The sequence below is a fragment of the Crocodylus siamensis genome, chromosome 5, assembly GCF_052110815.1.
Source record: "Crocodylus siamensis isolate JL-2025a chromosome 5, ASM5211081v1, whole genome shotgun sequence".
NCBI lineage: Eukaryota > Metazoa > Chordata > Crocodylia > Crocodylidae > Crocodylus > Crocodylus siamensis.
Genome location: NC_143399.1, coordinates 13,821,065 through 13,844,679, shown reverse-complemented (window position 1 = coordinate 13,844,679; position 23,615 = coordinate 13,821,065). Strand labels below are relative to the sequence as shown.

General features: G+C 44.0%; 1 protein-coding gene across 1 annotated transcript in view; it reads right to left on the bottom strand.

Moving 5' to 3' along the window:
* HOOK1 (hook microtubule tethering protein 1) overlaps nucleotides 1-12,671 on the bottom strand; it is a 40,358-nt gene extending 27,687 nt beyond the window's left edge. The window contains exons 1-4 of the mRNA XM_090048463.1: nucleotides 12,546-12,671; nucleotides 4,589-4,674; nucleotides 3,062-3,134; nucleotides 2,682-2,732 (exon numbers count right to left, since the gene is read on the bottom strand). Of these exons, the coding sequence (XP_089904589.1) occupies nucleotides 2,682-2,732; nucleotides 3,062-3,134; nucleotides 4,589-4,674; nucleotides 12,546-12,596 (261 nt within the window). The 5' untranslated portion in view covers nucleotides 12,597-12,671. The remainder of the gene's footprint in view (nucleotides 1-2,681; nucleotides 2,733-3,061; nucleotides 3,135-4,588; nucleotides 4,675-12,545) is intronic.
* Between the last annotated feature and the right edge of the window lie 10,944 nt (nucleotides 12,672-23,615).

The window sequence follows — 23,615 nt, the reverse complement described above, 5'->3', positions numbered from 1 at the left end:
TCAAATGTGTGGACATAAAACCAGCAGTTCCATATAGTACTGACAGCAGTGGAAGTAGCTGCCGACAACTTGCAAGCAGCTGTTTAATTAATCGACTAATTTCCTTGCCATTTCCAGTGTGGGCAGACTCAATTTCCCAACGTAACCAAGAGTGAAAAGCTCAACATTGCCTATGTCCGCTTACAGTAAACTGAGGTTAGTACACAGTCATTTTGAAAGACCTACTGTACTATAATATAAAAAGCCAATATTAGACATAGATACCACAAGCATATGCAAAAGCATACACACTGCATGAAGGGTGCTCTAATTGCAGGAGGCTGAGATTTTCTAGAATTGCCCCATCCTTTGCCCCTTTGTATCACATGATCGTGGAACTGTTAAGCAATAATATAAAACGTTTTTCTTAGCTAAGATCTGTGGCTGCTTACAGACGTTAAAAAAACAACAGAAAACAGTGCTTTGATTCAAACTCCATGCACTCCTGCACCGAGCTCAACACATTCCCAGAAGAGGCAGCACATTAGATGGACTCAGCTCACCCAACATCTGTATAGATTGGGTTCCTTAGTGGGGCTTTTTTTGGCACTTTTATCTAATGGCTGATTGAATCAGCTTGAGCTAAAAACATCAAAAAGCCTCGCTGAAGCACCCAACCTATACAAATACTGCAGAACCATGTCAAACTAATGTGCTGCTTCTTCTGGTAAAGTGTGTTTTTGGGGTTTTTTTTAAATGTCTGACAGCCTGTGGTCTTCATGAATCAAAATAAATCATCAGTTTCCCTTGTTATTCTGAATTTGTAAAAAGGAAGGTAATATTACCCAGTATGGAACACAGAACAAAATATCCTATGGTAAAAGAGAGTAAAAGCTTAAACCAGAGATTAATTTATGAGAAATACAACTTGACACTATTCTATTTCCCTGAAACTAAAGCCCAATCTCATTTGCTACATGAAGACCTGTCATTTTCTTTTCTCAGTTCTTTAGGGAAAAGAAACAAAAGTCTGTGATACAAAATTGCTATTTTAACAAAACTTGCATCTCTGCCTATTTAGATATCCAAGCAATTTATTGAAGCTTTGCACCAACCCATGCGAATTTCTTCGAATAAATTTGCCTCTTTTCTCAGAAGTGCCACAGAAAATTTCATATTTAAGAGATTACAATGTAAAGAAAAGACAGTTATATTTATTAAAGATGCCTATCTGAACTTTACCCGATTCTGGCAAGGTAAAATAAGTCTTGAAAACACCATGCAGAAAAGTAACTGCCTGATTAAACATCAAATAATGTATTATCCTTGTTTGTTTTCAAATCAAGCAAGAAAATATGGTCTGCCAAGTCTTCTCCATCCAAATCCATGAGGCTTTCCATCAAGTTAAAGGAATGGACATTTCTGTTGCTAGAAATAAGGAACAGATCCAAACACAGACTAGAGCAGAATTTAGGAGCCCAAGTCCAAACTTAGTTGCCATTTAGCCCTCAAGGAACCTCACTTTTTTATCTTAAAATGCTCCCTAAGCATTCAAAGATCAGCCTGCAAGCCCCCCACCTCTCTGGAGGGTCCCCAGACTTCCAGGCTACAGGGTATTGTGAGGTGAGTGCATGCTTCTCTGCTCCTGGGACATTAGGTGACAAATAATTCTAGGTTGACTGACTGAGAGGGTGCTAGCAGGTGAGCGAGCATGAGCACACATGAGCGAACATAACTCTGTAGCTCAATGGTTGTGACATTCATAGGGGGAGGGGAGAAAAAGGAGACCTGGTTTGTTGTCTCTGCACCAGGAAATGTTATATAAACAAAAAGGATGTAAATGCTTACCTTTGAAGAGAAGTTATGACTCTGAAATGGAGGAAGGCGCTTCCCTACTGCCCTGAGTAAGATACCTAAGCTCCAGAGATGCGCTGGATTTAGAGAGGTGGCCCTATCCTCAGTATTTTCTGTGGCCATCTTTATGCCCGTTTAGCCTCTAGGTTGTTCTGAGACACCTAACTCCTGCAGGTGTTGTATGGGGGATCTAGGCCCCTAACAGAATTCAAAATCTTCTTCCAGGGGTTCAGGAGGCCATGCTTAGAGTTGCTGTGCCCAAGTGCCCTTTCCAATCTAACCCTAAGAACAGCAGCACCATATACCTCCAACTGCTCCCCCAGAGATCTCCCATCCAAGTACTGCAAACATTCAGCACTAGTTAACTTCTAAAGCCAGATAAAACAGGAACTTTTTCATAATGCATACTTTTATAAAACTGCAGGATCAAAAACCCACTCCTTACCCACTTCATGCGCAATATGCCTGTTCCTGTGTTATCACTGCCACAAGTAAAAAATCAGGCTGTAGAGACATTACTTACAGCTGGCTGAGCATGTCTGCTGCTAAAATCAAAACAGACTAGACAGAATAAGTCCACAGGGTGTTGCCTGCAACCAAGTTTCACATATTTGATTAAGGTGCAGCATGCTTGAGAAAGCCCCATTACTCCACCCAGGTTTTACTCGTACTCTGAGTACTTCCAGATTAAGCGGGATTTTCTTGTACCAGCCTTGATCATGCGTTTCTCAATAAGACATTTATAACTGAAGAAAAACTAGTATTATTCTAGAGTTCACATTAGAGTTTGGTGGAAATGAAACAAAACAATCTTTGTATTTGAATATGAACTGCTGTTTTTCCCCTACCTCATGATAGTAGTCCATAATTCCTTGTAGAACCTTCTTCAGATTACTGGCCTGGCATATAAAGGATAATAAAGGTTATTAACTGCTAACTTTTCCCAGACTTCATGAAAGGATAGTACAAAAATATCTTGCTCTTCACTTAAAGTCTATACAGCAGTTTTATCTTAAAGCTATGCATACTTAAAGTAAGGGAGGAAATACAGAGGTAGCAGTAAATCTTGGTAACATACAGTTCAAATATATTTAAATTTGTTTCAGTGTGGTGGATTTTTTTTCAATCTGCCCAATGCTATGTTGGTGTGCCTATAATATCAGATACACTGAGGAATTACATCCCAAACAACAGCAAATTAGCTTTTGCCAATTTTCATTTCAGATACCTTAATTCTCCAGTTATCACCAACATCTTCTTTAATACGGCTTAGCCATGATTGGTCAAACCAGGCAACATCTCTAAAATGAAAACAAAATATATGCCAGTTTAATATTTAGTAAATGCAGAAGTTCAATAAAACATCAAACATCCAATATTTTTTTCCAGTAGAAAGTCTACCATTGTATCCCAAAGTTATATATGTTCCTGGACACTGCATTTTCATTTGTGCTATAGGGAATTTCTTACCCTGCTGAATAAATTCTATTGAATAAAACACTAAATCCACTACTCTTTAGGAAAAAGGAATTTTGAGCTTCAAGAACATACTTAAGTGAACTGAAGACAGATATCTGAATACTTCCCTGTGCTTAGTTTTTATATGCAAGTGCTTTTTAACACCAAAGAAACACAGGCATTCCCCAGAGACAACTAGCTGTGGCACAAAGTATGCTGCCACTACTTGTCCCTGGTGAACCAAACATCCACACACATGTGGACGCGTCCTGTGTGTTTAAACAGAAGATGCCCCCTAATAAATCTTTCTTTTAGTATCTGAGCCAGAAGAAAGGCCCCAAAAACTGAGCTGCAGCATTATCTCATTGAAATGCTAGGTTATAACAGCACTATTTAAATTGACTGTAAGATTAAAGAGCAGACATACCATACATGACTCCTGACTGCCACTGCAGTCTTATTTCACTGCTATAACCTTAGCAGGAGCTCAAGTTATTTTGAATATTCCCCCACACCTTTTTTTAAATTAGAAAATAAACCAGCACTTCCTGATGTCAACTTTTAACACCTGACCTGTAAAAGCTCCCAACTGCTGGAAGCAAAATGGTCAAGAAGCTGGGTAATTCTAATGGGAATACTACATAGAGACATGAATTCCCACTCCAAAGAAAATGGTACAAAGCCGGAAGTCCTGATTGCTACAGAAAAGCAGTCATATTAAAACTGCCCAATCTTGCCCTTTATTTGACTAGATGAACGCTGGTATTGTGAATGTAGTGCTGCTTTATGTTTTTTTATGATCTAACAAAAGTAAGCCATGAAGAAACAGAAGTGATTTTAATGTTTGTATTTTTTCAGCATAAACAAGAACAAAACATACTTGCAAGCTAGAAAGTATATACCTGCATGACTGTGACTTTGTAATTCAATTTACCTTTGCTAGCCAGTTTTGAAAAAATATACTGTATAACCAACCTGTATTTAGTTTTGTGTGTTACAATATCCTGAAAAGAGGAGGAGAGCAAGTGAAGGCGAATTATTCTGAAGTTCCATTCTAGTCATTTCATCAGATTTATTGACACCGGGTTAACAACACCCCCAAAGTAAGAAGGAGTCCCTTTCATAAGTTTTGAAATACCTACAATTGGAGGGAGGTTTGGGGTGGGGAAGGGGTCTGTTGTTGTTTTAAGGAAGACCTACTTCATTTCAAATATCTTGGTCTTGGCGAAGAAGACTGTGAAACCTAAATAAGCACCTTGCATAATCTGATACACACTGAACTAAACCATCAACTTACATTTGATGAAGCACTTGTGCCATGGCAACACCATTAGTCAAGTCTTGGACATCTTTGCAGGGTGCAGCAGTATTAAATGTCTGCAACTAAAAAAAAGACAATCATTACAATGTCTCATTAGATAGGGCAGGGAATTTGCTGCAATGCTACTTTTTAGTACGACCCTTTACTTTAAGCAGCCCGGAATATCAAAATCCATTTCATAAAACTAGATTAGCTTGTAGGCCAACCCAGTGCACTTAATACCTTTGACTTAAGAGGGCGCATCCACAACCACAGGCACGTGAGCTCAAATAGCAGCAGCACAAATTTGGGCTGAAGATTTGTGCCTCAGCTCATGTGTCTGAATATACACTTTGGTGTGGGGCAAATTTTGCCACTTGGGGCAAACTGCCCAGCTCCTCCCGAATCTTCAGTTACAAGGAGTTAGAACCTGGGGCCAGCACCTGTGCTAACCCAGCAGTATAAAAAGCTGCCATGGCAAGCAGCTTAGGGCTACAGGCCCTCAGGAGCTTCTGAGGACCAGCCAGTTGGTATCTGAGGACTCTAGCCCCTTATGGCGGCAGGACTGCTGAAGCAGCGCTAACCTAGAGTGGCCCCTGCACCCTCTACCCACTGCTGCAGTCTGGCATTGGTTGTAACCTGCTGCCCCCTGCCATAGTATCCTCCCCCTTGGACCTGCGGCCCCAAGGCTGCATGCCTGCCAGACCCAGACAGGGACCACACGGCCGCCTGGGTTGTGGTTTGGGCACTGCAGCAGAGCAACCTGCATCTCTGGGCCAGCTGCCCATGGGCCATTGGACGACACTGCTGTCATGTCATGACTGGTGTCCCTGCTCTGCCATCTGGGCAGCTATCGCGCAGGAAATGTGCTCCTTGCGATGGTCTATTTTGAACTGTCAAACCATGTCCTCCTAACCCCACACGGCCAGAAGGTCAGCCACTTTATCTGCCCTCCAGCTGGGTCCCCAGTTCTGGCCCTGGGCAGGCTCCTCTGCCTGGATACCACCACTTGCCACACCAATAGAGATCCTGGGGTTCCCTGTTTTAAAATTGCCAATTCTCTGATTAAACCTCCCCCCACAACCCCAAATTCTTGCATTAAAACACCCCAAATCTGCATTCTTCCACGATTAAAATGAAATGCCACTATATAAAGAAAGATCAGTTGGGCAAAGTTTTATTAATATATTTACAATTTTAAAGCAATTTGGAAGCTTACCAGTGTCTCTATCACCATAATAAAATGAATTCTAAATATCTATAAACTTTGGCGTTTGCCTTTGATTTTATCACAGAAAAAATCAGAGCTGCCCCTGCCCACTTTGCTCACCAGTATGTGGGTCACTGACCAGCATTGATATGCCACTGCCTTGCCCCTGCCCTTGCCCCTCACTCCCAACCCACAAACCCTGCCAGCGCCCCTCAGTCTTAACCCACAGCCCCTGCCTGCCCCCACTCACTCCATCCCAGCAGCAGCTCTGTCCCAGCACCAGGACATGAGTCCAACTGCAGCTGTCCCACCTGCTGCCTTGTGGCTCTGAGCAGTGCCAGCCCTTGCTGTTCTGCTCCCTGTGCCTGTGCCCAGGCCCCAGCAATCCCCATGCTCAACGGGGGCTCAGGGGCTGGGCTGGGCAAGCCCTTTGCATTCCAGGCCAACCTCCCCCTGTACAGGCTGCTCTAGGGGACCAGGCGGGCTCTAAGCCTAGGATCCCTGGACTGCTTTAATAGTTCCTCATAGCTATTGAATAGAATTTGTTTGTGCTAATGTTTGGCTGCACACAAGAAATGCCACATTGGGACAGACCACTGATTCACCTACCACAGTAGCCCATCTTTGACAGTGGCCAGAAGAGATGCTTTAGAGTTAGGGTGGCAAAGATATGGTGTGTAGAGCCCTATCATCCAGATCCCGATGCTACCCAGGAGTCTCAAACAGACCCACAGGCAGCATGTGTGGGGTTTGCTGGATGGCCCTGTGCATTACATGTGGCGCCTGCTCCAGTGTGTCCCAGAGTAGACAGAGCAGGTACTTCATCCAGTGCTGTATAGGGGGTGGTCCCAGACTAGCTGCTCCAGGGAACATGGGACATATGCTGGGCCCAGCGTGCAGAAGCAAGCACCATGTGTGGCATGGTCCCAGAGTGGCCAGAGCAGCAGGTCTGGGACCATGCTGCACTCAGTGCCCACCCCAGCAGTTCCAGGTCTTATGCAAGCAGCACCTCCTCTGGTTATTTTGGGACCCCTGCTAGATCTGGCGTGCAGGGCCAGGCTGCAGGCCTGATTTGTCCCGTGGACTGGCCCCACACCGCTGATCCAGCCCATGAGGCCAGATGAGTTTGACAGCACTATTTTAGAGGGAGAACACCGAACTAGCTATATCTAGAGTGATCTAGCCCCTTTTCATTATCATTCCTGCCATCTACAATCATTGGTTTACAGATGTCAGAGAATATGTATCTGACTATCCTGTTAATAGATCTATCATCTATGAATTTGTCCAGTCCTCTTTTTGAATCTGATCATACTATCTGCCTCTACAACCTCCTACGGCAAGGAGTTCCACAAGTTAACTACGCAATGCACATAAAATTACATGTTTTTGTGCTCTTTATGACCTCACAGTTTGTATTTGCTAAGTCTGGCTTTCTGTTGTTTTGCTTCCAAACATGTTGCTGTATCTTCAACTGAACTTAAGACCACCCTACAGGATGTCCTAGTTCCACTGGACATTTTTAAATTGGGCACTGCTGGTGCTGTGGTAGAAATATAAAACATCTGTTATATAGGTCTGAGGAATCTCCACAGTACAAACTGATCCTGGACCAATGAATCCAACAGAAGTTTGCCACTGACTTTAATGGAAGAGGGATTGACTCTTCATCACTGTAGCAGAATTATTTGCTGGAAATGAACACGAAGTCTGATAAGTTGATACTAAAGAGCAAAATGTGTTGAGAAATTGCATTCCCCCCTCCACAACACACAGGCTCACTGCAAGGGACAACGAGATGGCTCTGCCAGGGCACCAACAGGACGGTAGCTCATAGACATCCACGACTGCTGTGACTTACAGCATCTATGGACTGCTCTCACTACAACTGAGCTACCTCTCAGAGTGGCCCAGCATCAGGTTTAAATTTTGCCACCCATCTGTCTGAGTGGAACAAAAATTTTGCCTTAGAAACAGAGCTATCAGGCTTGCATTGCACATGTTTGAAGGCTGAATGCCACACCTCCTGGCATAACTCCTAGTGTTTCTTTTTCTGGGCTGTCACATGTTCCACTACCAAATGCCTGCAGTTTAAAACAGGATCATGCTCATAACTAGTTATCAGACAGACATAGATTACTATACTTGGAAAGTAAAAAAAATCACCCCTACATTTATCCCTATGATCCACACTTCAAGTTCTCCAGCTAACACAGCCAGATCAGCTCTGAAGACAGGTCTTACAAGTTTTAGCCATGCAAGTAGGTTGTGAACTGAAAGAGCTACAGGTTGGGTTGGGTTTTTTTATTAGAAGTGAAAGGGAAAAAAAGGAGATGGTAGCTTTTAAAGAAAAACACCTCAAATAAACAGGACTGGATCCAGGGGAAGTTACCCTTGTGACTATTAACACTGTTAAAGAGCTGAAACTAAAACTACACATAAACCACAAGCCACCATACTGGCACCAAACACTGCATGGCTTTAGGCAAGCCAGCTCCCAAACTGGAGGAAGCATAGCATTGCAAGTAGGCTAATCAGCAGTAATGACTAGCCTGCTCTGTGTGATCACAACTATGACTCCAGTCTCGGAGACAGCACTCAAAGATCACCACAGTGTGTTTCAAAGGGCCACTACCCAGCTCAGTAAGACTGTTAAGGTTTCTCCCACAGATGCAGCCATATAACATTCCTTGGGGCTTAATATGTCCAAATCTACCTGCAGATGTGTAGGAGAACAAATAAGAATTAAAAAATATAGTGTCCATATGCTCTAAAAAGGCTCTAATTTTTAAAAAAAATGGCTTGAACATGTACACCATTATTCCAAACTTGCAAATGGGAAAATATGAACAAGTTTCTCTAGATACCGTACACCTTTCTCCTCCTCTACTTATGGACAGCAGCAGTAACCCTTGAAGGGTTAATTTCAGAAGTATTTTCATAGGCACGTTTTGATTTTCAAGTATCCAAACCTGTAAAAATATAGGGGTTAAGTTTATGTTTCATTTCAGAGTGTTTTCTAAGAAACATTACCATAATGGAACTGAAAAGAAGAGCTGTAAATGGAAAATCTTCTAGCTCTCGATCTACTCTTCTAACTCTCACTCTGGCCATGATCAGGTGTTACTGAAGTCACTGGAAGTTTTATCAGTGACCTTAGTGTCAGCAGGATTCAAGCCCCATTTTCCCTAGAAAATATGACACAACACACCTAACTTCAAGTATGAACAGTCCCACTGAGTAACATGACTACACAGGTACCTGTTAAGTAAGTGTATGTCTGCAGGACTGAGGTCTAGTGTAAGATACCACTATTTTAATGCCAGTGCATCGGCTATTTTTATTTTTATATAATACACACACACACACACACTCACACACACATAAATAAGAGAGAGATAGTAATGTTTCTAATAACACATGGCCAAGTCCATACCGATGTAAATATAAAGTCCCAGATAAAAGTTTTATTTGGACAAGTGGCATTTCCAGTAAACAGCACAATGCTAAAAGGCAGGGATCAGCAACCCCTGGCCTGCAGATCAGATCTGGCCTCTTGATATGGTACTTCCGAGGCATTTGGTAGTGTAGGGCTTCAACAGCAGCCACTTTCCCCTACCTCTCAGGGAAAGGCAACAGCTGTGGCTAGGTCCTAGCACACATCCGCCTCTGACCCAAACTGGGTCAATCTGGTCCATAGCTTTAAAAAGTTGCTGAGTGCTGCTAAAGGAAATTCAAGAGTATTCATTGCTTTACCACACTAAGAAGCTGTCCCCATACTATTGTAATGGGCACTGAAATGCCTAAGACGCTGTTGCAGGTATGTGACACAGCCAGGTCAGGTCACAGTTGCCTCTTTGCTGCTACTGTGCATATAGTTCCACTCTGTGCATATAGTTCAAGGTCACTGAAATAAGATGATTGGCTAGAAAATGTACATGCAGACATGAACTCTTATTACAGCACATGTTTAAATTGGATATGTGAATATAACATGGCTTCATTCTCATGTATATATAATAGTCTGGCAATTTAAAGATGTCTTAAAGTAGAATAAAATTAAATTAGCATTCATTTTAAGGTCCCTTGACATAATTCAGGCTGTTTAAATGAGAATTATGCTCATCATTTCTTAAGCAAGACTAGTAAAAATAAATTAGTCCAAGATTCTTCATTTCAACTCTATGAATATGTCAAAAGTGCAGGTAGTTCACTGTCATTAGACTACAAGAAGACCTGCATTCTCAAAATCAAATGATTTTTACTTATATATAAACAAAAGGATAAAAAAACATGTGCTGAAGCAAGGCTAAGAAAAGAGATTGCTGGAGAGATGAAAAGATGACAAAAAAAGTGTCAGGAGAAAGGAATAAGGACATACAATCAGAGAAAAGGAACTATTTTTGAACACTAATCATTTAATACGGCATATGTGCAAAACTATTAATAGAAGTGCAAAAAGCAAAGGAGAATGTTATTAAAACATTGTAAGACTTATAGGCTCTGCTGTAATGGAACTTGTACACACACACACACACACACACACACACAAGCATCTAATATAGATACACACATATATATCCAAAAGGGGGGGGGTAACAACAGAATTCCTCCAATTGTAGTTGCTGCCAAACTGTTTCTTATACTTATTTATTTTTTTCCCTATATCTTAAAAATACTTCTAAAGAGTTAGAAATTCCTCCTCCCTGTTCCTAAAGAGCATATACCAAATGTCTGGAATTTCTAAAAGACACTGAGTGCTACAAAGCCCCAGTATAATGTGCAAGCTGCTTTATGTAATTCCAACTGCAAATCACATGTTAACTTAGTACAATTCAATCTGGTCAAAAGATTTTGCCAAGCCTACTGTGGATTGGAAAGACAAGAACAGTTTTGCTTATGTGCTTGAAGAGGAAGAATGAAGGGAACTTCCATTTTGATTGATTACGCAAACGGTGGTGCAGGCAGCCATGCACATCTCATACTGTGAGAGCACCTGCATTTAGACAACCTCACCGGTGCAATGTGCCAAGGGAAGAAATTAAAACTCAGATCTATTTTTTTTCCCTTTGTCAATTCATCTGCACTATAAATGGTGTGTTAATTCCCTTTTTTGGTTCAATTATTAACAAACGTCAGAGTCAAAGCCAAAGAAGTGCTAACCAGCCCCTCTGCCCAGGAGATGAGCCTACACTTTCTACCTACACCGTTGTTCTTGCACTGACCATTTGTTGTTTTCAAGAACTGTGTTCCTTCCCCACCTTCCCCCTAGCAGAGCAACAGTTGTTCCCATCAAATGAAACCTTCATTTCCAGCATGCACCTGCCTCCTTGTCGGTTTCCTTTGCCAGGCTCCGGCAGCCTCAAATATCAGCTCTGGCCCGCGAGCAGTGACAACACGGGAAAGCCGGATACAAGGGCAGCACTCCCAAGAAGCCAGATCCCTGCTGATGTATAATTCAGAGGGCTGCAGCCTTTCTGCTGTAACTGAGAAGCAGGGCAAGGACCCCACAGGCGGCTCCTGATGTCTTTCAATCTGATGTGTTAGGCGTGAAATAAACATCGGCTCCCTCCCACAGTGTTAGCGGAGATGAGCCTCCCTGGTGAGAATGGGTGTTTCAGGACAGCTGCCCAATATATCACACACACACGTACAAGGGCATGTAGACATGTGCGTCTGTATGGATGCATGTATATGCGTGTGCGTGTACCCATGTGTGTATACACCCCCCCAGACATGTGTACACAGGCATGTAGATATGCATGTAAGTATATATGTGTGCATTTGAGAGTAAAAAATGTATGTACGTACCCACGTGTGTATACACATGTGTACATGGGTATGTAGATAGGGAAGTATGTATATGCTTATGTATGGATGTGTATATGCTTGTGCATGCGTGGGTAAAGTTGTATGCATGCAACCACATGTGTATACACACACGTGTACATAAGTATGTAGATATGTATGTATGAATGGGTGCATGTATGCATGTACTCATGTGTATACATGCACACACGTCTGTGGGCATGTAGATACGTATGTATGTATGGATGCATGCATATGCGTGTGCGGGTAAAGATATATGTGTATACACACACGTGTATGCAGGCATGTAGATACATATGTATATATGGATATGCATGTGCATGTGTGGGACGATTATTGCACGTACCGATGTGTGTGTATACATATGTATGTAAGCAGTCATGTATTCATGCACACGCGTATGTGTGTACGTGTAGGTAAAGACACATGCATAAACCCATACACACATCTACACTGGCACGTGCATATGCACATCTTCACGTACACACGCACGTCCACTTGAACAGGCGCAGGGCTGGGCTCAAGGTGCTTGCACGTACCCCCGCCCCCCGCCTGCATACACACTCACGTATCACAGCTGCACACCCTCCCCCTGGTGTGCACATCCACCCCCAGACCCACACCCAGCGGAGGGAGCGTCCCCACGCGGCCAGATACGGAAAAATGTCGGTACGCACGTGGGCGTACGTGGGGGTCAGGAGGCACACGCCAACCCACGGGTACATGTGCATCTACATACACGCATCTGCAGGGTGGAGTGAACGCGGCACCCACGCGTGTGCACCCCCCCACGAGGTCGTGTCCCCGCGGAGGGGAGAGGCACCGTGATGTCACAGCAGGAGCAGGAAGCTCCCTCCCCCTCCCCCCGGTCGCGCGTGGGAGCCCCACGGCCCCGTGGGGGGATCCCCCACTCACCCAGAGCACGAGGCTGTGGCAGAGCGGCCGCGCGCCCGGACCCGGCTCCATGGCGGCTCCCGACCGCAGCGACGCGCGGCGACGTGACAAGCCGCCGCCCCCGCCCCCGCTGCTTGACGGACGTGCCGGCCGGCCAATCAGCGGCCGGCACGGGGAGGCGGGGCCGTGCGCCCGCCTACCAGGTGTGTACCCCTCCGGCGCCCCCTGCCGGGCGCGGGCTGCAGTGCTGGCGCCGGGCGGCCTGCGGGGCGCCCCGCGGACAGAGCCACGTGCCCCGGAGCGGGCCGGGCTGGTCACGTGCTGCGCCTGCCCCACCTGTGCGGGGGGGGGGGGCGGGGCGGGGTCTAGACCAGCCTATCTCAAGCGTTTGCGGGGCGGAGCTCCCCCCGGCCGCGGTGTCAGGCCTGTTCTGGGTTGGGCCCGCGCGCCAGGCCGAACGTCTGTACGGTCCTGGGGTTAGTTTAGGGTGGCCATCGTAGAGGACAGCTCCATGTCCTCTATTTTTCTCTTCGGGACGAACTTTCTCGTGTAGAGGAACACAGAGGACGAACTTTCTCTTTGAGGAAAAAACAGGACAAACTTCCTCTGGTAGAGCAAAGCAGAGGATGGTCTCTTCGAGAGAAAAGAGAGGACGTAAAGGGGTCCGGTTTTGTATCAATGCAGGACAGAGGGCAACTGGACTGGCCCCTGTGACGGCCACCCTAGTTTCGTTCGATTTCCGATGGCTTAGACCAGCGGTCTCCAAACTTTTTTGATCGTGCACCCCATCAGTAAAAAATTTTTGAGCACGTACCCCCCACATACGTATATTTATATTCGTGCACCCCATCAGTAAAAAAATTTTGAGCACGCACCCCCAATATATGTATATTTATATAAATATACTTATAAATAGTGCTAATATTTTCTTCCTGCACCCCAGTGGATCGTCTTGCGCACCCCCCACCTTGGAGACCACTGGCTTAGACTAAGTGTAATGTCTGTATGTGTCCACTTTAAAAAATGCATCATAGAAAGATGAGGGTTGGAAGGGGCCTCAGGAGCCTAATCCAACCCCCTGCTCAAAGCAGGACCATGACCATCCTTACCCAAACCATCCCATCCAGGGATGGTTTTGTCTTTAAAACCTTCAAGGATGGAGAGACCACCACCTCTGGGGAACCTGTTGCAGTGTTTTGCTACCCTCCTGTGGGGGGCATGGCAAGACCCTAAGGTGCTGAATGTGAGTGTGATTTAACTCTAATCACGGGCATAAAGTAGCACACTTCTCCCTTCCCCCAGACAGCATGGTAAAGGCTGAGAAGAGCTGCAAATCTCTCCTTTTTCATTCTAAATTATCATTTCCCCCCCCCCCTTCTGCCTATAGTCTAGTACCTGAGTACTAGTAACAGTGCTGTGTAGCCAGTGGCTGCTGTTAGTCACGGCTTCAAAAACCATCTGTCTCAAAGGTGACACCATCTAGTCACTATAACCTGGCCCCACAGTGACCGAAGATCTTCTATGACAGGGCTGGGGGAATAGAAGACCTGAACTGTTATGCTTGAACTCCAGCCTGCTCTACACATGGTCATCCAGATGCATCTCCACAGGCAGCTGCATAATTATTGTCTCTGTGCAACTCAAAACACCTTGGCATCGAACAAACATATTTTTTTGACTGATTTTCTGTTTCAGTGAATAGGCGTAATGAGGAAGCATGCACTTCCTGTTATGTGCACTGCGTCCATTAAAAAAAAATCTCATCTGAATCTCACTGGAGGTACACCTAGTTAAATACGCTGTTACAGCGCCCAGAACCAGATGCTTCACAGCCAAGTGTAAGGATCTCAGGGTAAACAGATATAAGAGAATCTCCTGCACCACATACACATTTTATTGCTTCACTTTAGTAGCCATAGCATTGGCTTGAATTCTCTGATGTCCTGTACTGTTTATCTCTTTCATTTATGTTAGTTGCTTCTATTCTCTTCTATGCTGACATTGTTCACCTTGCTAGAGAAGCTGAGCACCTTTTGGTAGCACACTGAGCACCATCCCAAAAGGAGGGTGAATCAGACAGTGTGGGACTGAGACCAAGTCCAAAAGCTAGTTTGCACAGGAGTGGCAGGACTATGTCTAAAGGGAAAGGCACCCTTTGCACTCACGTCCTACTGGATCTAATTTAAGTTCTGACTAATAAAGGCTTCCCCAGGATAAGCCCAAATTAGCTGACAGACAGTCTGTCCTTCAGGATTATGAGACATACTATCCTTATGACATGCAAATCCTGCAGGTAGACAGGAGACAACAACATGGCAAATTCATTTGGCAGTCTGTGAAGCTCTGCTTTTTTTCCTCCCAGCTGTTGTTATACATGCATGCATTAGAAATACAGTAGGACTAGCAGGGTATGGCTGGTGAAGGAAAAAAGAAGGGGGACAAAAGAACTGATGACAAAGAAAGTGCTCTAGTTTCCACAGGAAAGACTATACACCAGTTTTCCTTACTTACAGACTTTGCTAGAAGCCTCTTCATATGGTGTAACCCATGTGATAGCTTATCAGCAGATTAAGTTTTGTGCCAACCGAGAGTATAAGTACCTTGACCTACACTGACGTTCCAGTTGGGGGAAGTGGAGTTTGGCATTCTCAGCAGTCGCTTTGCTTAGACTCATGACATCTAACATTGACTGACTGCATTTTTTAAAGCAGTTTTAAAACAAACTGTTTCTAGCAACATAAACCTTGCTAGAAATTAATTATTATTCTCTTTGGTAATAGATTCTTTGCTCTTTGCAAGGGCTTTTTGCCCTCGTAATAAGATGAAGAATAAAGAACAGGAAAACTCTCACTGACTTTAATGGGAGTTCTGTCTGTGTAAAAAATACAAAACGAAGCCCTCTGCAGTGTTACACGTTTTATATAATTCAGTTACAATCATTATCAATCTTTAAATCAGATCTAATTAATTAGTCTTCTGATCTCCACGGAGATTACATAATTGATTCAGTGACATATCAGTTCATTTTTAATAACTTTTTACTTTTTGTTTTGTTGCAGAAGAAAAAGGAAACCACATGTGCTGACCCTGGCAATTTGCTCCTTACTAACAGAGGATACAAGCATGTCATTTTTCCTTATGTAAATTATGTGTTTAATTCTTTGGTTAGCCAGGATCTTATACAGAATACTGTACTGCATGTGACAGATTCTTCTGTGCACTTATGTAGATACATACAGTTTGGAAACATAAAGAAAGGCCAATCTGTGGCTAGCTATGGAATGAACTTCCCCATTCCACTTCCCATCCCCATGAAATAAATTTGAACAGGTTTAAGGACTAGATGAAAAATGAACAATTCCACAGCTTTGCTGTTGCATTTAGAGCCTCGATTGATACAATTTATAATATTATGCACTTCTTACATACTGTAAGTATGTATCCTTACAACATCCTTGTGAGAGAGGGAAGTGGTATTATCCCCACTGCACAGATGAGGAACAGAAAGACCTGGTATATCTGCACAGCACATTCAGCCCAGGTGAGCTTGAGCATTCAGGTTAGGTGTCAGGTTAGGTTTTTGCAGCAAAACTCTTCAGGTGTTACTGAGTCCTCACTGTCCCTCCTCTGATTCATGTGCACCTTGGTACATATCCCAAGTGGAGATGCCCTAGGATTTGTCCAAGTCACAATCCGGAAACAATCCAGATCAACCAGCTAGTTATCAATGTTTGCTATAAGCTCTGTTGTGATTCAAATGGGTGTGGCAGGTAGCAAAAAGATACTAAAGTCACCTCAAGCACACTGGATCCCAAGAGAGATGTTGGAGGATCCTGAAATAACAGAGGACCCCCCTCACCTGAAGCCAGATACCTAAGTCCTGCAGTGGAGTGAGGGTGCAGATACACTGCTGTGCCTTTGAGCTAGCTTTAGGTGCTTACTGCTCTGGATCATACCTAGGAGGTCCCTGTGTCTCTTCCTCCCCTATGTATGATGCCAGGTGCCTAACCCTGTCAATCTAAATCGATTCATTGATTCGGATCACTGTCCCAATTTGATTCAGCTACATGCGAATCTGAAGATCAGATCAGAGAATCAGCAATTTGGCCATCGACACAGCTTTAAATGTTTTTTTTCTGAATACCTCAATGTACCACGTGCAGCTCGTGAATGCTGTGATTTGGAGAACAGACCTGAGCATTGAAATCTGTAAACGAAAACTGTCCCTACATCCTTCTGGCCTTCCAGAAGGAAGAAAAGTTCTGGCATGAAGTACTCCCTGTAAGATCATGCAGACTGTGTTAGGATTAGCTTACATGGTCATTCCTTGAAAGATGGAAAAGACAGAATGCAGCAGCAGATTAAGTAGTTATCTTAGCCCTACCCACGGTATAGCATGACTCCCGCAGGCCATTCCTGGGGGGTTTTTACAGGACTGAGGGAAGAAAAAGAGAATGTCATAGACTCAGAACTTCCCACGTCCCATTATACCACCTAAAACTGATGTGCCGGCGCATGTCTGTTCTCCTGGGGGAGGCAAAGGGAACTATTTGGCTCACAGTTAGAAATGTCATTAAATAAAAGGCTGCTTAAACCCTGAGTGCTCAGAATAATCTTTTTCACTTGATACAGAAGACAAAATGAATAACATTTTCAGGAATTTATCTACATGGGTCACCTCAATAAGACATAGTCTGATCTGGCCCACCACGAACAGATCCATTATACTGCAGCAGTTTAACAATAAAATATTTATACCTGACCCATATTTCATCATGCTTTTCTCCTCCTCCTCTTCACTATAGCCTTCACATCTTCCTATCTCTCTGCCTGGGTTACTTCTCTAACAACTTACCAGTCTCATATCTATGCCTTTCTATTTCTGGCTTTTTGTTTACTTGCTCACAGATAACCTCACTTATATTCTGATGCCCCTTCCTTTTATATCTTTTTTTTTACTTGTGACTAAGGTCACACATGGAATTGGGTTTGGTGGTCCCAAGATTGTCACCACTTGATATTAGCTGGGTTTGTAGAACTGCTTATACTCTGCCTATCCGATATCCCAGTCTTTAATCCTTTATATGCACTAAAATTTCTTTCATACACACAAAAAAGCCCCATACTTTCATTATCAGATTTATTTATACAAGTGCTGCTTAAATTTCTGTCCTATACTCACTGATCCACTGATAAAACTGTGAAGTGTGCTTGAGACGTATCTGTTACACAACCCTTCTAAAGCAGAGGTGGCCAACCTGTGACAAAAGTGGCATGGGCAGCGTCTGTACTTATTTTAATTGTATTTCATATATTTTTCAAAGTGAACATGAATAAGTTAATAAAAGGAATACTAATTTTCCTTCGTTTTGTCTCTGCACATAGTTGGTTTGAAAAAACTTGTATATTTACTATTATTATTGTTATTATTATTAAGATGATAAACTTTTGTACAAGAAATAAAGTTGGTGCTCAAAGATAAAAAGCTGAAAATATCCCCAGTGGAGAGTACCAGTCAATTAGTTAGCATGTAAACTAACCAATACTAATAACTGACAAAGGCAGGACATATGGTGTGATAGTTATTCACAGATATGTGAAGCAAAGCAGGGACTTTTTACAAATGCACAGAGCCTGGGAGATGATCAGGAAGAATTAGACATCCTTGCGCAGTCACAGAGCTATGGCGTGATTGGAATAACAGAGACTTGGTGGGAGCTCGCAGGACTGGAGCATGGTCATGGATGGATATAAAGCACCAACGGTGATGTTGTGGTGCTCTGATATAGACCACCAAACCAGGAGGAAGTGGTAGATGAGGCTTTCTTCTAACGGCTAGTGGAAGTTTCCCGATCACAGGCCCTGGTTCTCATGGGAGACTTTGATCACCTTGACATCTGCTGGGAGGGCAATACAGCAGCGCACAGGCAATCTAGGGAGTTTTTTGGAGAGTGTTAGGAACAACTTCCTGGTACAAGTGTTGGAGTGGCCAACTAAGGGCCATGCTTTTCTTGACCTGCTGCTCACAAACAGGGAAGAATTGGTGGGGGGTGTAGAAATGGATGTCAACTTGGGCAGCAGTGACCACAAGATGATAGAGTTTAGGATCCTGAGGAAAGGAAGGGAGGAGAGCAGCAAAGGACCCTGGACTTCAGAAAAGCAGACTTTGACTTACTCAGGAAACTCATGGGAAGGATCCCCTGGGAAGCCAGGCTCAGAGGGAGAGAAGTCCAGGAGAGCCAGCTGTACTTTAAAGAAGCCTTACTGAGAGTGCAGGAACAAACCATCCCGATGCACAGGAAGACTAGCAAATATGGCAGAAGACCAGCTAGGCTTAGCAGGGAACTTTTCGGTAAACTAAATCACAAAAAGGAAGTTTATAAGAAGTGGAAACTTGGACAATTAACTGGGAAGGAGTATAAGAGCATTGCTTGGACGTGCAGGGATGAAGTCAGGAAGGCCAAAGTGCAATTGGAGTTGCAGTGAGCAAGGGATGTGAAGGGTACCAAGAAGGGTTTCTACAAGTATGTTGGTAGCAAGAAGAGGATCAGGGAAGTGTGGGTTCCTTACTGAATGGGGGAGGTGACCTAGTGACAGAGGATACAGAAAAGGCTGACGTGCTCAATGCTTTTTTTGCTTTTGTCTTCACAGGCAAGGTTAGCTCTCGGATTACTGCACCAGGCAGCACAGTTTGGGGAGGAGGTGAGCAGCCAACAGGGGTGAAAGAACAGGTTAGGGACTACCTAGAAAAGCTGGATGTGTACAAGTCCAAGGGGTCGGATGGCATGGACCTGGGGGTGCTGAGGGAGTTGGCTGACGTGATTGCAGAGCCATTGGCCATCATCTTTGAAAACTCAAAGCAATCAGGAGAGGTCCCAGATGACTGGAAAAGGGCAAACATAATGCCAAAGCTACCCGTCCTAGCCTGCGAAACCTGCAGCTAAGGGGCCCCCTGCGTCCAGCCGCTCGCCACCCCCCCGCTCCACTGCTGCCACCGGCTTCATATTCAGCTGCTCACCTTCCCCCTCCCTTCCGCCACTGCCGCTGGCTTCACATCTGGCTGCTCGCCACCCCTCCTGTCCCTGCTGCCACTGCTGCCGCCGGCTTCTTCAGCTGCTCACCTCCTTCCCCCCGCCACCGCCAGCTTCTTCAGGGCCCCAAAACTGTTTCTTGCAGGGGTGCCCAAAAAATGTGGGCCGGCCCTGCATAGTGCCCATATTTAAGCAAGGGAAAAAGGAGGATCCAAGGAACTACAGACCAGTCAGCCTCACCTCTGTCTCTGGAAAAATCCTGGAGCAGATCCTCAAGTAATCCATTTCTAAGCACTTGGAGAAGAAAAAGGTGATTAGGAATAGTCAGCATGAATTTACCAAGGGCAAATCATGCCTCACCAACCTGATTGCCTTCTATGATGAGATGTCTGGCTCTGTGGATGCAGGGAGACCAGTGGATGTGGTGTACCTTGACTTTACCAAGGCTTTTGATACGGTCTCCCACAGTGTTCTCCCAGCCAAGCTAAAAAGTATGGGCTGGATGAATGGGCTGTAAGGTGGATAGAAAAGTGGCTGGAGCATCAGGCTTAGATGGTTGTAATCAATGGCTCAGTGTCTAGTTGGCAGATGCTATTAAGTGGAGGGGTTGGTGCTGGGGCCAATTTTGTTCAATGTCTTCATCAATGACCTGAAGATGGCACAGAGGGCACTCTCAGCAAGCTTGCAGATGACACCAAGTTGGGGGGAGTAGTAGATACGCTGGAGGGTAGGGCTAGGATTCAGAGTGACCTAGGCAGATTAGAGGATTGGGCCAAAAGGAATCTCTCAAACTTCAACAAGGACAAGGGCAAAGTCCTGCACTTAGGACAGAACAATCCCATGCACCCGTACAGGCTGGGGGCTGACTGCCTGGGCAGCAGCTCTGCAGAAAAGGACCCGGGGGGTCACAGTGGACAATAAGCTGAACATGAGCCAGCGGTGTGCCCTTGTTGCCAAGAAGACTAGTGGCATACTGGGCTGCATTGGTAGGAGTGTTGCCAGCAGGTCAAGAGAAGTGATTATTCCCTACTATTCAGCACTGGTGAGGCCACATCTGGAGTACTGTGTTCAGTTTTGGGCCCCCACTACAGAAAGGAGGTGGACGAATTGAAGAGAGTCCAGCAGAGGATGACAAAAATGGTGAGGGGCCTGGGGGACATGACTTCTGAGGAAAGACTGAGGGAACTGGGCTTATTTAATCTAGAGAAGAGGAGACAGAGTGGACTTAATAGCAGCCTTCAACTATCTGAAGGGAGGTTCAGAAGAGGATGGAGCTGGACTGCTCTCAGTGGTGGCAGATGGCAGAACAAGGAGCAACGGTTTCAAGTTACAGCAAGGGAAGTTTAGGTTAGATATTAGGAAGAATTTGTTACGAGGAAGGTAGTAAAACACTGGAACAGGTCCCCCAGAGAGGTTGTGGACTATCCATCCTTGAAGGTTTTTAAGACCTGGCTAAACAAAGCCTTGGCTGGGAAGGTCTAGTTGGGGATGGTTTTGTCTGAGCAGGGGGTTGGACTAGATGACCTCTTGAGGTCCCTTCTAACCCTAATTTTCTATAATTCTGTAACTTTAGAATTTTCTCCACATTTAATCACGCTTTACCGTAATATAATTCATGTTACTGTTTACACATCAAATAGAATAAATTGGCATGCGTGTACACATCTGAGCTCTGATTTAATTGCTCTCCCATATTAATGCCATTATCTTTTATTCTTTTTAGATATTTCTCATGAGGTTGACTGAGACCTCTGACCATATTTTCATCAATATTTTAAGCTTCCCTTGACATTCATATTCCAGTGAGTGAAATAACAAACCTAACCGGCAAAAGCAGGTGGGTGGGGTGCTATTCTGTTTTATATGCAATGCTGTTTCTCCGCACTGCCAGTGAGGCTACAATTATTTTTATTGGAAACACTAGCAATAAAAGGATATTATACACCGGGATTGTTTTAATGGCAAAATCCACAATTGCTTTTTCTAGCAGCCCAATATGTTGCCATTTAAACAGACTCCTCTGCTACCTCTCATCATGCACTTCCACTGACAGCTGGTGTGTCACGTTTTGCTCTTACGTGGGAACAGGTTAATAACTGTTCCAACAGTTTAGATTTTGATGTTTAGCACAGTGCTGTAAAGCCTGCCTCTGTAGGCACCAGTTGGCATTCCCCACTTTCATTACCCCGACTGGAGTCTGATCACATCTGGGCCACATTGAGAGGTTCTTTAATGAGAAACTCCCATACACACATAAAACTCCTAGGTTTGCATAAAATCAAATTGCCTAGATTCCCCCCACAAGCACTAGCAAGAGGTGATATTTCACATTATGGCACCAGTCTCTTCCAGTTTTGTTTGGTTAGAGTTTTGTGATGTAGTTGATATTTTTTTTACAAAACCTGCCTGTAGAAACTAAGCAATTAAGGACTTGATACCATGAGTGAATGCGTTACTCATGTGAGTAGCCCTTATGGCTTCAATGGGATCACTCGAGTAACTCAGAAGTATTTGCTGGCACAAAGCCTAAGGCAAAAAAAGGCAAGGCCAATGTACTCATTGGTTTTCTTTGTTGTTTTTTTCATGGTTGTGCCTGAGGGCCTGAGTCAAAGATCAAGCCATTTTCTGTGCTAGATACTGTATAAAGAAGAATGAAAATGTCTGCTCGTGACAGGACAAGGCAGATGAATGAAACAAACAAATAGGAGGTTGAGAGATGGAAAGATAAGGCACTGATGAAACAACATTTTGGTGTAATAAGCAGAAGTCACAGCTTGTCATGCACCTAGCTGTTACCAGATGGTTGCCGTGTTTTAACTGCTGATTTATCTTTAACATTCGTAACAGATTAAGGGGGTTGTCCTGTATTTAATCTGTGCATTCAGCATGACCTGGTGTTATTAGAATGGACGTTTGCTAGCATCTAACTAAACTTAGTGGAAGGACAATGGTTTATACTTTAAGAGCAGTTCAGCAAAGAAGTAAAAATGTGAGGATACTTTAACCAAGAGTTCCATCCTAATATCATCTATTCCAATAGCCAGTGGGATAAGCATGAAAAAAAAATCTCTTTCCAATGGATGTGCAGAATTTATCAGACAAATTGTAAGATTGTGTTAGTTATAGCATCAGCCTTTGCAAGAGGAACACAGAACTACATACACTGCCTTCACCAAGTTAAATAGTCTTTGGATTTCATCTCACTCTTGCAAAGATGTACGTGTTCACCCCTACTTTCTGTGCAAAGAAGGCTGTTTTTACAGTTTGGTTTAATGAGGTTCCATCTTTCATGCCTCGGTCAAAAATATTTCAAATCCATGCTGGGTTATTAGTGATCACATGTTTTGGTGACCAGTTCCCATGTGAAAAGTATTCACATCTCAAAAACACAATCAGTTCTAACATCCAGAGCATCAGCTACATAGTAAGGGCACAAACAGCCTTTACATTTCACAGGGGGGTAGCCTTACGCTGGGTTTGCAGCACAACACAAGAGCAACATGGGGAAACCTGCACCGCCACAATCTGGCACCTTTCAAAAGCAATTACATTGTATTAGGGCTCTGTGTTCAAACAGGTATAGACAGCAAAGTATAGATACGAGTGAGTAATACACATTATAATAATGCACATTATATGCAACTGGCACTGCTGTGTATATGATGTAGCTAAAAGTTAGTTACCTAAATTTTACCATTTGCATCTGGAAAATATAGCTGGAAGCTAACATACTGTGAATGTATACCCACATTCGCACCGACAGACACATGGAGGTATGTGCTTTGTCACCATAATACAGAGCTTTTCTGAGGGATTAATTACTAACAAGGAGTATTGTTTATTCCACTAAGCCCATCTTGTCATGGATCTTTGGAAAAGTGCTTTGCTTGCCATGATAAGGAATGTCCCAAGTACATGAGTGCCAGTATACTGTAAGTGTCCCAAGTACATGCGTGCTATCATACCATAACATTACTGACTTTCTCAATCAGTCAGTGGGACTACTCAAGGACTGAAAGTAGGCATGTGCCTGAATGCTTTGCTACCCAGAGCCAGTGCA